The sequence below is a fragment of the Cricetulus griseus genome (assembly GCF_003668045.3).
Source record: "Cricetulus griseus strain 17A/GY chromosome 1 unlocalized genomic scaffold, alternate assembly CriGri-PICRH-1.0 chr1_1, whole genome shotgun sequence".
NCBI lineage: Eukaryota > Metazoa > Chordata > Mammalia > Rodentia > Cricetidae > Cricetulus > Cricetulus griseus.
Window position 1 is genome coordinate 125,461,270 of NW_023276807.1, and position 12,808 is coordinate 125,474,077.

At 42.2% G+C, this 12,808-nt stretch overlaps 1 protein-coding gene across 7 annotated transcripts in view; it reads left to right on the forward strand.

Annotated features, from left to right (window-relative positions):
* The first annotated feature begins 409 nt into the window (after window positions 1–409).
* The window catches only part of LOC100769505 (protocadherin-7), a 406,463-nt gene continuing 394,064 nt past the window's right edge, over window positions 410–12,808 (forward strand). For 2 of the 7 annotated variants that reach the window (XM_027386931.2, XM_027386932.2), the window contains exon 1: window positions 410–4,651. In XM_027386931.2, coding sequence (XP_027242732.1) covers window positions 1,469–4,651 — 3,183 coding nt within the window. In that variant the 5' untranslated portion in view covers window positions 410–1,468. Of the gene's footprint in view, window positions 4,652–10,512; window positions 10,974–12,808 lie in introns of those variants that run through there. The other 5 variants (XM_027386933.2, XM_027386934.2, XM_027386936.2 and 2 more) reach the window with 3 other exon arrangements.

The following is a 12,808-nucleotide window of genomic DNA, read 5'->3' on the forward strand; positions in this document are numbered from 1 at the left end:
TCCCTTTGGCAAACTCGATTTTTTTTTTTTTTTTTTTTTTTAGCTACTTGGCAGCTCCGTTTGACTCCACCTCCCCCTCCACCCCCGTCTCAGTTGCCTTTGGCTTTTCTTTGGAAACCCGGACAGAATTGGGCATCATTGTTAATTGCCGTTAGGAGTGCCCGGTCGTGCGTTTTCACCGGACCAATGTCGCGGATGCACGGAGCCAGGCTTGCTCACCTTTGAACTGCAAAGGGATCAAGTTCGGCTCCCTGAATTGAAACTGGAAGAAGCTGAGAGACTGTGCGAGAGAGAGAGAGAGTGAGAGGGGGGGAAAGGGGAAAGAAGAGGAGGGAGGAGAGAGAAGGGGAGGGAGGAGAGAAAGAAGGAGGGAGGGAGGGGAGGGATCGAGAGAGCGCGGAGAGAGAGAGGCTGCAATCTCCTCCCTGAATCGCGCACAGCGCTGCAGATCCCACTGCTCCAACACGCGGGCCGAATGCAGGTGAGGGAAGGCACGGACTCTGCGGTTGAGAATCCAAACTTGGGCACCGCGCGGTGCGCACGGTTCGGCTCTAGCCCCAGCGGGCGAATGGTTGCTGCGGTTTCAGGCGGCGGCTTCGTGACTAATGACCTTGCGCAGAGTTGTTAAGAAAAAAAGAGAAACCCGAGCTCTCCGGGGTGAGGAGCAACCGACTCTGGGCGTCTCTGAAGATGGCTCGGGCTGCTCTTTGGCGCGCCGGGGACACCCGGTCGCGGACCGAGCTGTGACGCGAGGCGTCTTCGCTGCACCTTGCCCGGAGCGACCTGCCTTGGAATTTTTCATTCAAGATATGTTGAGTGGCTTCCCGGCTGCTTAAGAGGAGTCAGAGTTGAGACTGGCTTGTTGCTGCCCCCGGAGCCTCTTGCCAGAAGCGGCTCACGGTTGTCTGGACCTCCGGAGCCTAAACAGAGACTGTGTCTAGAGTGAGTGGCTGGAACGTGAATTGGACTTAACTCGAGTAGCAGTGAGGACTAGCCCGGCTGACAGGCGGGGAAGGCTGCAGGTTTGCTCCACTCGGCTTCCAGGCTACACCGCCAGCTTGCTGAAGCGGTTCCGGCCCTTTCCCAGAGTGTGGGGACTGGATCTCAGGATCTTCCCGCTGCGGGGATGACTTTGTGGGGGCACGGAGCCCGTGGCGCGCAGTGTCCCGTGAACTGTAAGTACTGCGAGTGAACGGTGGCTGGCGAGCGGGCGATTAGCACCCATTGCATGAATTATGAAACAATAACTTTCGGAAGAAGCAGGAGGAGAAAAAAAGAAGCATCTATAGCTGCCCCCCTCCCATCGGCCGACTCTACACGCTACTCTGGCCCCCTCCCTTCCCTCCCTCTGGTTTCTTCCTTTCCCGGAGAGGAGGACCGAGGGGAGGGCAGGCGGCCAGCCCCGGAGGAGGGGGGTGCCGAGGGGGGTTGTGGTTAGAAGGAGCAGTAGCAGCAGCAGCAAGAGAAGATGCTGAGGATGCGGACCACGGGATGGGCGCGCGGCTGGTGCTTGGGCTGTTGCCTCCTCCTGCCGCTCTGCCTCAGCCTGGCCGCCGCCAAGCAGCTGCTCCGGTACCGGCTAGCGGAGGAGGGCCCCGCCGACGTGCGGATAGGTAATGTGGCCTCGGACCTGGGCATCGTGACCGGCTCGGGCGAGGTGACTTTCAGCCTTGAGTCTGGCTCTGAGTACCTGAAGATTGACAACCTCACCGGCGAGCTGAGCACCAGCGAGCGGCGCATCGACCGGGAGAAGCTGCCCCAGTGTCAGATGATCTTCGACGAGAATGAGTGTTTCTTGGACTTCGAGGTGTCAGTGATAGGGCCCTCGCAGAGCTGGGTGGACCTGTTTGAGGGTCGGGTCATCGTGCTAGACATCAACGACAACACGCCCACCTTCCCGTCACCGGTGCTCACACTCACGGTGGAGGAGAACAGGCCCGTAGGAACACTCTACCTGCTGCCCACGGCCACCGATCGTGACTTCGGTCGCAATGGAATCGAGCGCTACGAGCTGCTCCAGGAGCCCGGGGGTGGCGGTGGCGGTGGCGGCGGCGAAGGAAGGCGTTCGGGGCCGGCGGACAGCGCCCCCTACCCAGGGGGCGGCGGGAACAGCGCGAGCGGCAGCGGCGGCTCTGGAGGCTCCAAGCGGCGGCTGGAGTCGCCTGAGGGCGGCGGCGGGACCGGTCCTGGTGGCCGCAGCAGTGTGTTTGAGCTGCAGGTGGCAGACACCCCAGACGGGGAGAAACAACCGCAACTGATAGTGAAGGGGGCGCTGGACCGGGAGCAGCGGGACTCCTACGAGCTGACCCTCCGAGTGCGTGATGGGGGCGATCCACCTCGGTCCTCGCAGGCCATCTTGAGGGTGCTCATCACCGACGTGAATGACAACAGCCCCCGCTTCGAGAAGAGCGTGTATGAGGCTGACCTGGCTGAAAACAGCGCTCCGGGCACCCCCATCCTGCAGTTGCGCGCCGCCGATTTGGACGTGGGGGTCAACGGACAGATAGAGTATGTATTTGGGGCTGCTACGGAGTCGGTAAGAAGGCTACTGCGTCTGGATGAAACTTCGGGCTGGCTCAGTGTCTTGCACAGAATTGACCGCGAGGAAGTGAATCAGCTGCGGTTCACTGTCATGGCCCGTGACCGCGGGCAGCCCCCCAAGACCGATAAGGCCACCGTGGTCCTCAACATCAAAGACGAGAACGACAACGTTCCCTCCATCGAAATCCGCAAGATAGGGCGCATTCCACTTAAGGACGGGGTGGCCAATGTGGCTGAGGACGTCCTGGTGGACACCCCCATAGCCCTGGTGCAGGTGTCCGACCGAGACCAAGGCGAGAACGGGGTAGTCACCTGTACAGTAGTGGGTGATGTGCCTTTCCAGCTTAAGCCAGCCAGCGACACAGAGGGCGACCAGAACAAGAAAAAGTACTTCCTGCACACGTCGGCCCCACTGGACTATGAGACCACCCGGGAGTTCAACGTGGTCATAGTAGCTGTGGACTCTGGCAGTCCTAGCCTCTCCAGCAACAATTCCTTGGTGGTCAAGGTGGGAGACACGAACGACAACCCTCCTGTTTTTGGTCAGTCTGTGGTTGAGGTTTACTTCCCAGAGAACAACATTCCTGGTGAGAGGGTAGCCACAGTGCTGGCGACAGATGCTGACAGTGGGAAGAACGCAGAGATTGCCTACTCTCTGGACTCCTCAGTGATGGGGACTTTTGCCATTGATCCCGATTCTGGGGACATCCTGGTCAATACAGTACTGGACCGGGAGCAGACTGACAGGTATGAGTTTAAAGTTAATGCCAAAGACAAAGGCATTCCTGTGCTGCAGGGCAGCACCACGGTGATTGTACAGGTGGCTGATAAAAATGACAATGACCCTAAGTTTATGCAGGACGTCTTTACCTTTTATGTGAAGGAAAACTTACAACCCAACAGCCCTGTGGGAATGGTCACCGTGATGGATGCTGACAAGGGACGGAATGCAGAAATGAGCCTGTACATAGAGGAGAACAGTAACATTTTTTCTATTGAAAATGACACAGGGACCATTTACTCCACAATGTCTTTTGACAGGGAACATCAGACTACATACACTTTCAGGGTGAAGGCTGTGGATGGTGGAGATCCTCCTAGATCAGCCACAGCCACAGTCTCCCTGTTTGTGATGGATGAAAATGACAATGCTCCCACAGTTACCCTCCCCAGAAACATTTCCTACACGTTGCTGCCACCTTCAAGTAATGTCAGGACAGTAGTAGCTACAGTGTTGGCAACAGACAGTGATGATGGTATCAATGCGGACTTGAACTACAGCATTGTGGGAGGGAATCCTTTCAAGCTGTTTGAGATTGATCCCACCAGTGGTGTGGTTTCCTTAGTAGGAAAACTCACCCAAAAGCATTATGGCTTGCATAGGCTGGTTGTGCAAGTGAATGACAGCGGCCAGCCTTCCCAGTCCACTACAACTTTGGTGCATGTATTTGTCAATGAAAGTGTTTCCAATGCAACTGTGATTGACTCTCAGATAGTCAGAAGTTTGCATACCCCACTCACCCAGGATATAGCTGGTGACCCAAGCTATGAAATTAGCAAACAGAGACTCAGTATTGTCATTGGGGTGGTTGCTGGCATTATGACAGTGATTCTAATCATTTTAATTGTCATGATGGCAAGATACTGCAGGTCCAAAAATAAAAATGGCTACGAAGCCGGCAAAAAAGACCATGAAGACTTTTTTACACCCCAGCAGCATGACAAATCTAAAAAGCCTAAAAAAGACAAGAAAAACAAAAAATCTAAGCAGCCACTCTACAGCAGTATTGTCACTGTCGAAGCTTCTAAACCAAATGGACAGAGGTATGATAGTGTCAATGAGAAGCTGTCTGACAGCCCAAGCATGGGCCGATACAGATCTGTTAATGGTGGGCCTGGCAGTCCTGACCTGGCAAGGCATTACAAATCTAGTTCCCCATTGCCTACTGTCCAGCTTCACCCCCAGTCACCAACTGCAGGGAAAAAACATCAGGCTGTACAAGATCTACCACCAGCCAACACATTTGTGGGAGCAGGAGACAACATTTCAATTGGATCAGATCACTGCTCTGAGTACAGCTGTCAAACCAATAACAAGTACAGCAAACAGGTAAGATGTATCCCAGATACATTTACGTATCCCAGAGAGGGCTGATTACGTGGAGACAGAGCAGCTTCTATGAGGTTCTGCATTTCTTTTATGAAAGTCCTCTAGTTTTGAAACCTGGAGTTTAATGTTCATCTATATGCCATTCATGTACCAGAGGCCTTATAGGACAGATGTGTGCTCCTGTTATTTTGCAAACTTGACCTTAATAATAAGGCCTAAGGGAACTATGTAGTGTTTTGTGCTTCTCTGTGCACTTGACAGCCTTAATTCTCCCATATTTTATGTTTCCAGCATAAATATGCATATCATATTGGGAGAGTTCTCAGTGAAAATTTTCTACAGTAACTCCTGGTGGCCATGCTAATTGGGCAATGAAAGTTTTAACTGTGTCATGAGTCATGCAGGATTTTACGAGTCAGCAGATAGTGATTCATAGAAATAAAGAGCCAAGTCAAAAAATCTTGAAATCCTGCCATACTGACTTGATTTGATGAAAATTGTGGCTTAAAAGTACCTCGTGATAAGCAAGTGTCATGCATAATTGCATTTTTAATTCTTTGTATCTATAACAACATTTATTTGTAATGAGTAGGCTCCTATGTTGATATGCAGTCAGCACCTGAATTCTTCATAGTCAATATTCCAAAGCTTATAAACACAATTAGTCTGTATTGGGTACAAGATATTTGTGGGTGTTTTGGGATATACTAGAAATGCAAAGATTATGTGTGTTACTTTTGTGTGTGATTTGGTATAGCTATTTCCTGATATGATTTGGATACAATATATATATGATAGATGGGAATTTCTGAGGACATCAGATTTATTTTCAAGATTTGCTTGTGTGGTATATATTATGCAGAACTTTACTTTCTATGCCCACCAAAGTTTGACATGCAGCAAATAAAACCTCTGGAAACTGCTCAGATGCCACCAAAAACCCTGCAAAGAATGCATTGAATGTTTCTCATTACCAAAACTCCCCCTAAGAATTATATTGATAACTTCTGAGAAGATCCCAAATACCAGTCTCTGGGTCATTATTTTTCCTGTTACAATAATCTGATGGCTTTTCTACTAGATATGTTTTGCATGTAGAATGTTTCATCTGAGAAGAATTGAGGAAAAGGGGAAAGTTGTCATGTAGTCTCATTTAATGTTATGGAGAAAAATATTAATTTCTCATGGTTTTCATATTTTATTAAAATATTTTCTACATGTAGAATTTTACTTTGGATAAGAAGAAGCAGAATTGATACAGTTTTTTTTTTTAAATCCAGCCTTTAAAGCACTAAAGAAAATAGGTTTGAACTACTGTATATGAAATGGCTTTTGAAAATAGGTCTTTGAATGCATGTAAGCTTGAATTATTTATTTATTTGAAACCACATTTGATATTGTGGAGAGTTTACATCTGTTGTGTTATTGCTTAACCCGGAGTTAAAAGCAGGTGTGTTTTGGCCTGGTGTTTAATGCTTTCATCAGTTTTGTAAATAAGGATACTCTAAAGAAGATGCAACATTTTTTTCATAGTATTTACACACACATGCAAGTAAACCGAGGTCTTGGAACTTCCTTAGAAAGCAATAACACTAATGCAACAAAAATGTGAAGATGCTTTACACAGAGTATGCGCTATGCTTGAGTGGTGTTTGTATTCCAAGTTGCTTAATTGCATGCCTTTGAATGGATATAAGATGGAAAACTTAACAAATATTGTAGGCCAGGATCACATGAAGTCTGTGTTGTAACTAAAGCTACATTTGACCCATCTGATGGTGTAGTGCTATGTTCTTGAATTAAAAAAAAAAAATCTAATGTTAAGACAGCTGGCATGCTGTTTGAAAAGGAAAGTGATATGCTCATAAATTAACTAATGTATGGTATTTGTCTTTTAATTGAATCAAGTCCATTTACCAAAAAAGAAAACCCACAAAGTGAGTGGAAGGAAACTCTCAGCTTGCCAAAGGTGACTTTGGAAAACTTGCATGCCATTAGGTATTCCAAAGATGTATAAAGTTTTAACCACAAATAAATAGCTGACCTACAATAAAATAAAAGCAAATGAAACAGTCTCCTCCTAAATGTAATTAGTAATCATAATTGATATGCTTCATCTGTTCAATATTGCTGTCAGGGGACAAGAGATTAATTTCAAAGTTACATTGACACCTGACATGAATGCAGTCCACTTGGTCCAGATTCTTGTTTGTATCATACATAGCTACTTTTCTAGTTTTACTCCCAAATGATTTAGTTTTCACAAAACTAAGTCCTGTTTTGTTTTATTAATCTTCATTTTTAATACACAGAGGATTTTGATGTTTTTCTCCCTGACAAATGAATTTATCTAAAATTTGAGGCTTCTATTCTTTCAATTTATTAGAAACTTGTATTTTTTTCAATTCCTTAGGGAACAGTTTAAAATGTGAGATTTCACATGCTACAATGCCTTCATTATATTTATTTCTCTAAACTGTCTTATTATACTCCTTTATATTGATAAAGTGGAAGTGATGTTTCTTTCAGTGCTTTCTGCATGAGAATTGAACATTTGGAAGTGTGTCTCTTAAGTGATATTATAGGGGATACCCTGTAGTAAGCCAAGGGTTCCCCAGAAAATGTTTGTAAATACCACTCCCTTCCCCTCCTCCATTTTTGTTGGGTTGACTTCACAGATTCTTGGGACATTCACTTCAAGCACCTATTAATACTGTACAAAATACTGTAGATGTGTTTTTCAGACAAGTGGAAATAATTTTTCATATTCACACTTTGAAACACTGAGGATAGGACCTAGGTTTTTGTAGTTCAGACCTTTGCAATACAAACAAAAGCCTGTGCCACCCAACACCTCATATTACTTAAGCCATGTGAAGCCCACATCCACAGCACTTCTAAGACTGTCTCCCTAACATTTAGTTCTCCAGTTGCTTGGCAAACTTGATGGTTTTTAGTCTTGTGGCCTTAAAGGACAACTGTAGATTTAATTTATAGAGAAAAGGAAAATGCATGCTAACAATTTCAACAAAATAGCAAAAATTAATGAACTACAAATGTACAGTTAGCCCTTCTCATGCTATTCTTAAATTCTATTGAGTTTATCACTTGGTATGTTACTTTTTAAAATAATGAATTTATATATAAAGGTTTATTGTATTTTATTTCTATTTCATAAATAGAAAGTAAGGTAATTTATTTTTGATAAGAATTGTGCGTGAATAAACTTTTATTTTAAAATCCATTTGAGCTGATCTCAATAATGTCATAAAAGAAGTCCTGTTTGCTCCACTGACAGTTTTCCCTTCTGTAAGAAACTACTGAATTATTCTGAATACTATTCTCCTTAATAAAATTTTGTTCCATGTTCTTTATATATTTATTTGAAATAATACAACTGACCTTACTGGAAAGATGACTGTGATATTGGAAGCAAATGGGTGCTTTTCCATTATTATCAGAGTGCTACATTTGATAAAATTTAAGCAACAACTTGCTGTGTACTAGCACATGTATTTCAGCAGCAGTAACATATCTGCAAAGAAATGTCACCTCCCCACAGCTTTCTGTTTAATTATCCAGGCCAATGTCTGCAAGATGGTCCACCCAGCTATGGCCAAGAACTCTCTGATGAGGCTCAGTGAATCTGCATGTATTTTTCTAGGCAGGGGCCAGATAACAGGAAAGAGACATTTACTAAACAATATCAGCTGGACGTTTAGTGATTAAGGAATATAGAAAACTTTATCCAGTTACATGGTCTATAGTTGATGTACAACTTGAAAGGAACGTTCTTATAGGACAATTTAAATTGTCTCCCACATTTATCTTAAATAAATAAATCAATTAATGATTGGTTGATAAGAATGATTAATGATAAGCATATGGAAAGTATCCACAATCTATCACGAGATTTCTTTCTGTTTACATTCAAAGCACACATGGCAATAGCACATTATTTTGTGTTAATGTTCACTCACTGATGTGTTTATGATATTTTAATGTTAAACTTACACAAAGGAGAAATAAAAGCGTGCTAGCCCACAGCTTACTGCCTGTATCTAAAATCACAAGAGTTATCACATTTTAGGATGAAAAAGTACCACCTCACCAATTCTCCCGATTTTTAGAAGAAGAAACAGAGAAACTAGCATGAAAAATTAATCTGATTGAGGTCACAAAATTATTAGAGATATAACGTAGACCAGAGTCTTCTCATTAAGCATTAAACTGCTTTTAGAGGCAAAAACACCTGCCGAATCTTACTAAGTTTCTCTGTGTAGGTTGCAGCAGTGGCATTAATCTTTTTAGGTTTATGTATGTCCTTGCTAATGTATTTGGATATATTAGACTTCTTTACAATAGAGTATGACTTTGCCTTGGGATCCAGGTCTTGTGTGTAAAATTATCACAGAATTTATGATTCAAAGTTTACTGATTTTGATACTAATTCATAATTCTTTCTCCTATGCAAGGCAGCAATTGGTGTTGTACATTAAACAAAATTAATGTGTCTTTGCTTGCTGTAGGCTCAAAAAGGTAATTGAAAGCATTTTAAATTTAGCACAATAGTAAGAACAGCCATAAGTTCTTGTCTTCATTACCATTTAGCCTATCTTCACCAGAAAGGCATTCTATTTGAACCCCCCCAAAAAAGCAAAAAACAAAAAACAAAAAAAACATATTCTAAATATTATACATGAAAGTTCTATATATTCTCACTGAAGTAATTGCTTACTTTTTCCAACAACACTGAGAGCCCCCTTTCTAGGTTCCCTTATGTTGTATCTACTTTTCCTAAACATACAATGGCACACTGTTTTTATTTTCCTCCCAGGTTTTTTTTTTTTTTAACCAGAAAGTTTCATAAAAAAGTGAGACATTTTTGTGGTTTTTCAGTTGGAAAAATAAGGTTTTTTGTGTGTGTTCATGTATGTAGTACATTGTAAATTTGCATAGGCATCATAAAATGTGTATAATTTACTAATTTCAATAGCTCTTATTCATGGTTTCGCCACAGAATCATCTGGATTAGAGTCATTGACCTCATTGTGGGGGGCAGTGATAGGGTGGGCATTATGCAGTAAGTGTAGCCAGTTTCTTTACATGTAAGGCACATATAACGTCTTTCTGGACTATGACAAGGTTCCTCATTCGTTTAATTACTGTGACTCTATACAAAGAGCAAAAGCTGCCCGTTGGTGGTGACACATACCTTTAAATCCCAACACTTGGGAGGCAGTGACAGGCCAAATTCTGAGTTTGGGGCCAGTCTGTTCTACAGAGATAGTTCTAGGACAGCCAGGGCTGCATAGAGAAACCCTGTATGGGGATGGGGTGGAGTGGGGTCGGGGAATAAGTTTTACCATAAATGTACAGTAAGTTTCCTTTTTTAAATTTGTGTACTTTTTAAAGCGCTTAAACCCTTTTCTGAAGCAGAGCTTGCGTCCCGTACATTTCACGGTTCTTTATTTAGCATTAGTTAGTGGGAGAAATTACTTCCACAGAGATCAGAGCTGAAACCACTAAACTAATCTTAATTATCACTTCTGGTGAATTAATGTTTTACGGGCGGAAGAAAGGTTTATTTTCGGAAATTTAGTGATGTTTGTATTGAGCTCTGATGCTGTGTACAAACAACAGAAGCATTTAAATCCCCCAATGTAGCTTCCTCTGACAAGTCACTTTTTCCCCTTGAGCATATTTATTATTTATAAATCCATAATTTGCAAATAAGAATTTTATCTATTTCCAGACCTCTGTATCAGCATTTTGATAGAGTGTAAGACTTTAGGGAGATATTCTACATCATGTTTTTTTTTTTTTTTAACCTACATAAATCTTTATTTTCCTTCTTTCAGATGCGTCTACATCCATACATTACGGTGTTTGGCTGAATTCCACTCTAATATGATGCTCCATTTTGCACCATACTCTGTGATCACCTTGCTACTCCGACACCTGCTGGAGCCTGCCCTTGGCCGTGGGGTGTCAGCCAATCACTGTTTGTTCCACTTGTTGTACATTTTACTTTCAAGCCTTTTCTTCCCTATTTAAAGAAAATAAATAGTATGAAAAGAAGTTAACTTCCAAAGAGAGAGTATTAATATACAGCCATGTATTACTCACAGATGTCTACAGTTTTATTCTCAAAGAGATAACAAGCAAGTGTTAACACTTGATAGCAAAATCATTAGTAAAAAAAAACATATTTCATAATAACTCTAAGACTTTGCTTTTGTGTGAAGAAAGGGAAATAGAGTTTCATACATTCTTGTCTTCAGTACACTACTGACTTCAAATAAAACCCTAAATTGATCAATGTTTTCGTGTCTTGTAATCAAAACTTCTTCCAGCTAAGCAGACAGTTCTGAAAAAGAGCAGGCTCTTGCCCAATCTGTGGTGCAATTTTGAATGTCACTATGTATATTTGTGGGTTTTTTTTTTCCCACGTGAATAACAATGACTTCAAGCATTTCTATTAAATATGACCAGTGACTTTCTGTGTGTATCACAGGCACAGCAATGGGTTAAATTTTCCTTAATCTTGAAATAAGTGATCAAAGAACCTATATAGTTTTCAAGAGTATTTCTTGTTGTTTTTAATGATGATTAATTAATTCATTAAGAATAAAAATATCAGTTAACTTTACCAAAGTCACTGTAGCTAAATTCAGAAGGAATTTATACCCTCCAGGTTTGTGAACTACATTTAGAGGGAGGTTATGTGTTTGATGTCAGATAATATAAACTTACAGTTCTAAGAAATGATCAATTTCGGTTGATTGAGACCTTAAATGGGTAGTTTTAGTTGTGGGAGTGATAGTCTAGGTAAGTTGGCATTCTCTGAATCACTCTTCTACCTCTCTATGTTAAATATCTGTGCATCTATTTGTTATATTTTATGTTTACATGTTGCACATAGTCTGATTCCTTTTTAATGTACTTATTGAATCCTCTGCCCTTCCCTATTACAATTACTGGATAAGAGTTCCATATTCCAAAGATTTGGTTTTGTTTCATTTCATTCTGTTTCATTTTGTGTGTCTGAATAATTGTTAGTATAATAGCTTTTTAACCAATAATGAAGAATATTGGAACAACACGGAAGTATGAAGTGGTGGGAACTGCTGGAGCCCACACAAATCCCTAATGTACACTTAAGGGTTTTACGCCATTAGCTGTTTATCTGATTTTGCAAACGGGCCATTTTCTGAAGTATCATTGAAACGACAGTGAAATTCCTGAGTAAAACTTAATTCTCCTTTGCTTCTCATTTTGTTTGGAAGACAAGGCACAGGGTAACAGGGAGAGGAACCCAGACTCTGCCCTGCTTCTCACAAATGCTAATTTCTTCATGTCACGGAGAATCCACTTCAGGAGTCTTAAAATGTGTATTTTGTAACAAAGCAAACCTAGAACAAAATCTAGGTGTTGGGGTGAGTAGACTGTGTAGTGAGTGCCTACAGGTGACATTTATGAACATTTTATGTTATGAAGAAGAACCCTCAATGGCAGCATTTGCAAACTCAAGCCATGGCAGAATTCTGAAGAACGATTCAATATATCCAATTTCTACCAAAAAATAGGACGTTAAGAGATATACTTGGCTGTCATGAGCAGGTACTGTGTTCAATACCCAGTGTTCCTAAATCTACACACACACACACACACACACACACACACACACACACACACACACATACACACACATATTGGTGTACATATTGTTTATAAATAATTGGAAAAAGGAGTAAGAGCAAATATTCCAAGTGTAGTTTTTATTTTAGTGTGTTTGCATCCACCACGTGAGCATTTCTGTTCTTGGTTCTAAGATAAAGCATGTGTCTTAGTGTGAGAGAGATTAGGAGTTATGGAAAAACATGCTTTCTCATACTCTGCGCTGTTGAATGAGAAATTATAGCTTGTTACTGCTACAATCATAAAAATTCAGAAAGACTAAAATAAAAACTCGATATCATGCCCCAGAATTTTAGGTTCCATTCATCTGACAGAGATGGACAACCACTTCCTGCTGCAGCTTTTAAAGACAGCAAGTGTTCTGAGACACTAGGGCCCATTCCTTGCCATTTTGCTTGTTTTGTTTGTTTATTTTTCAACATGTGTGAGTATCCACTGACCAAAGATTCCCCATTT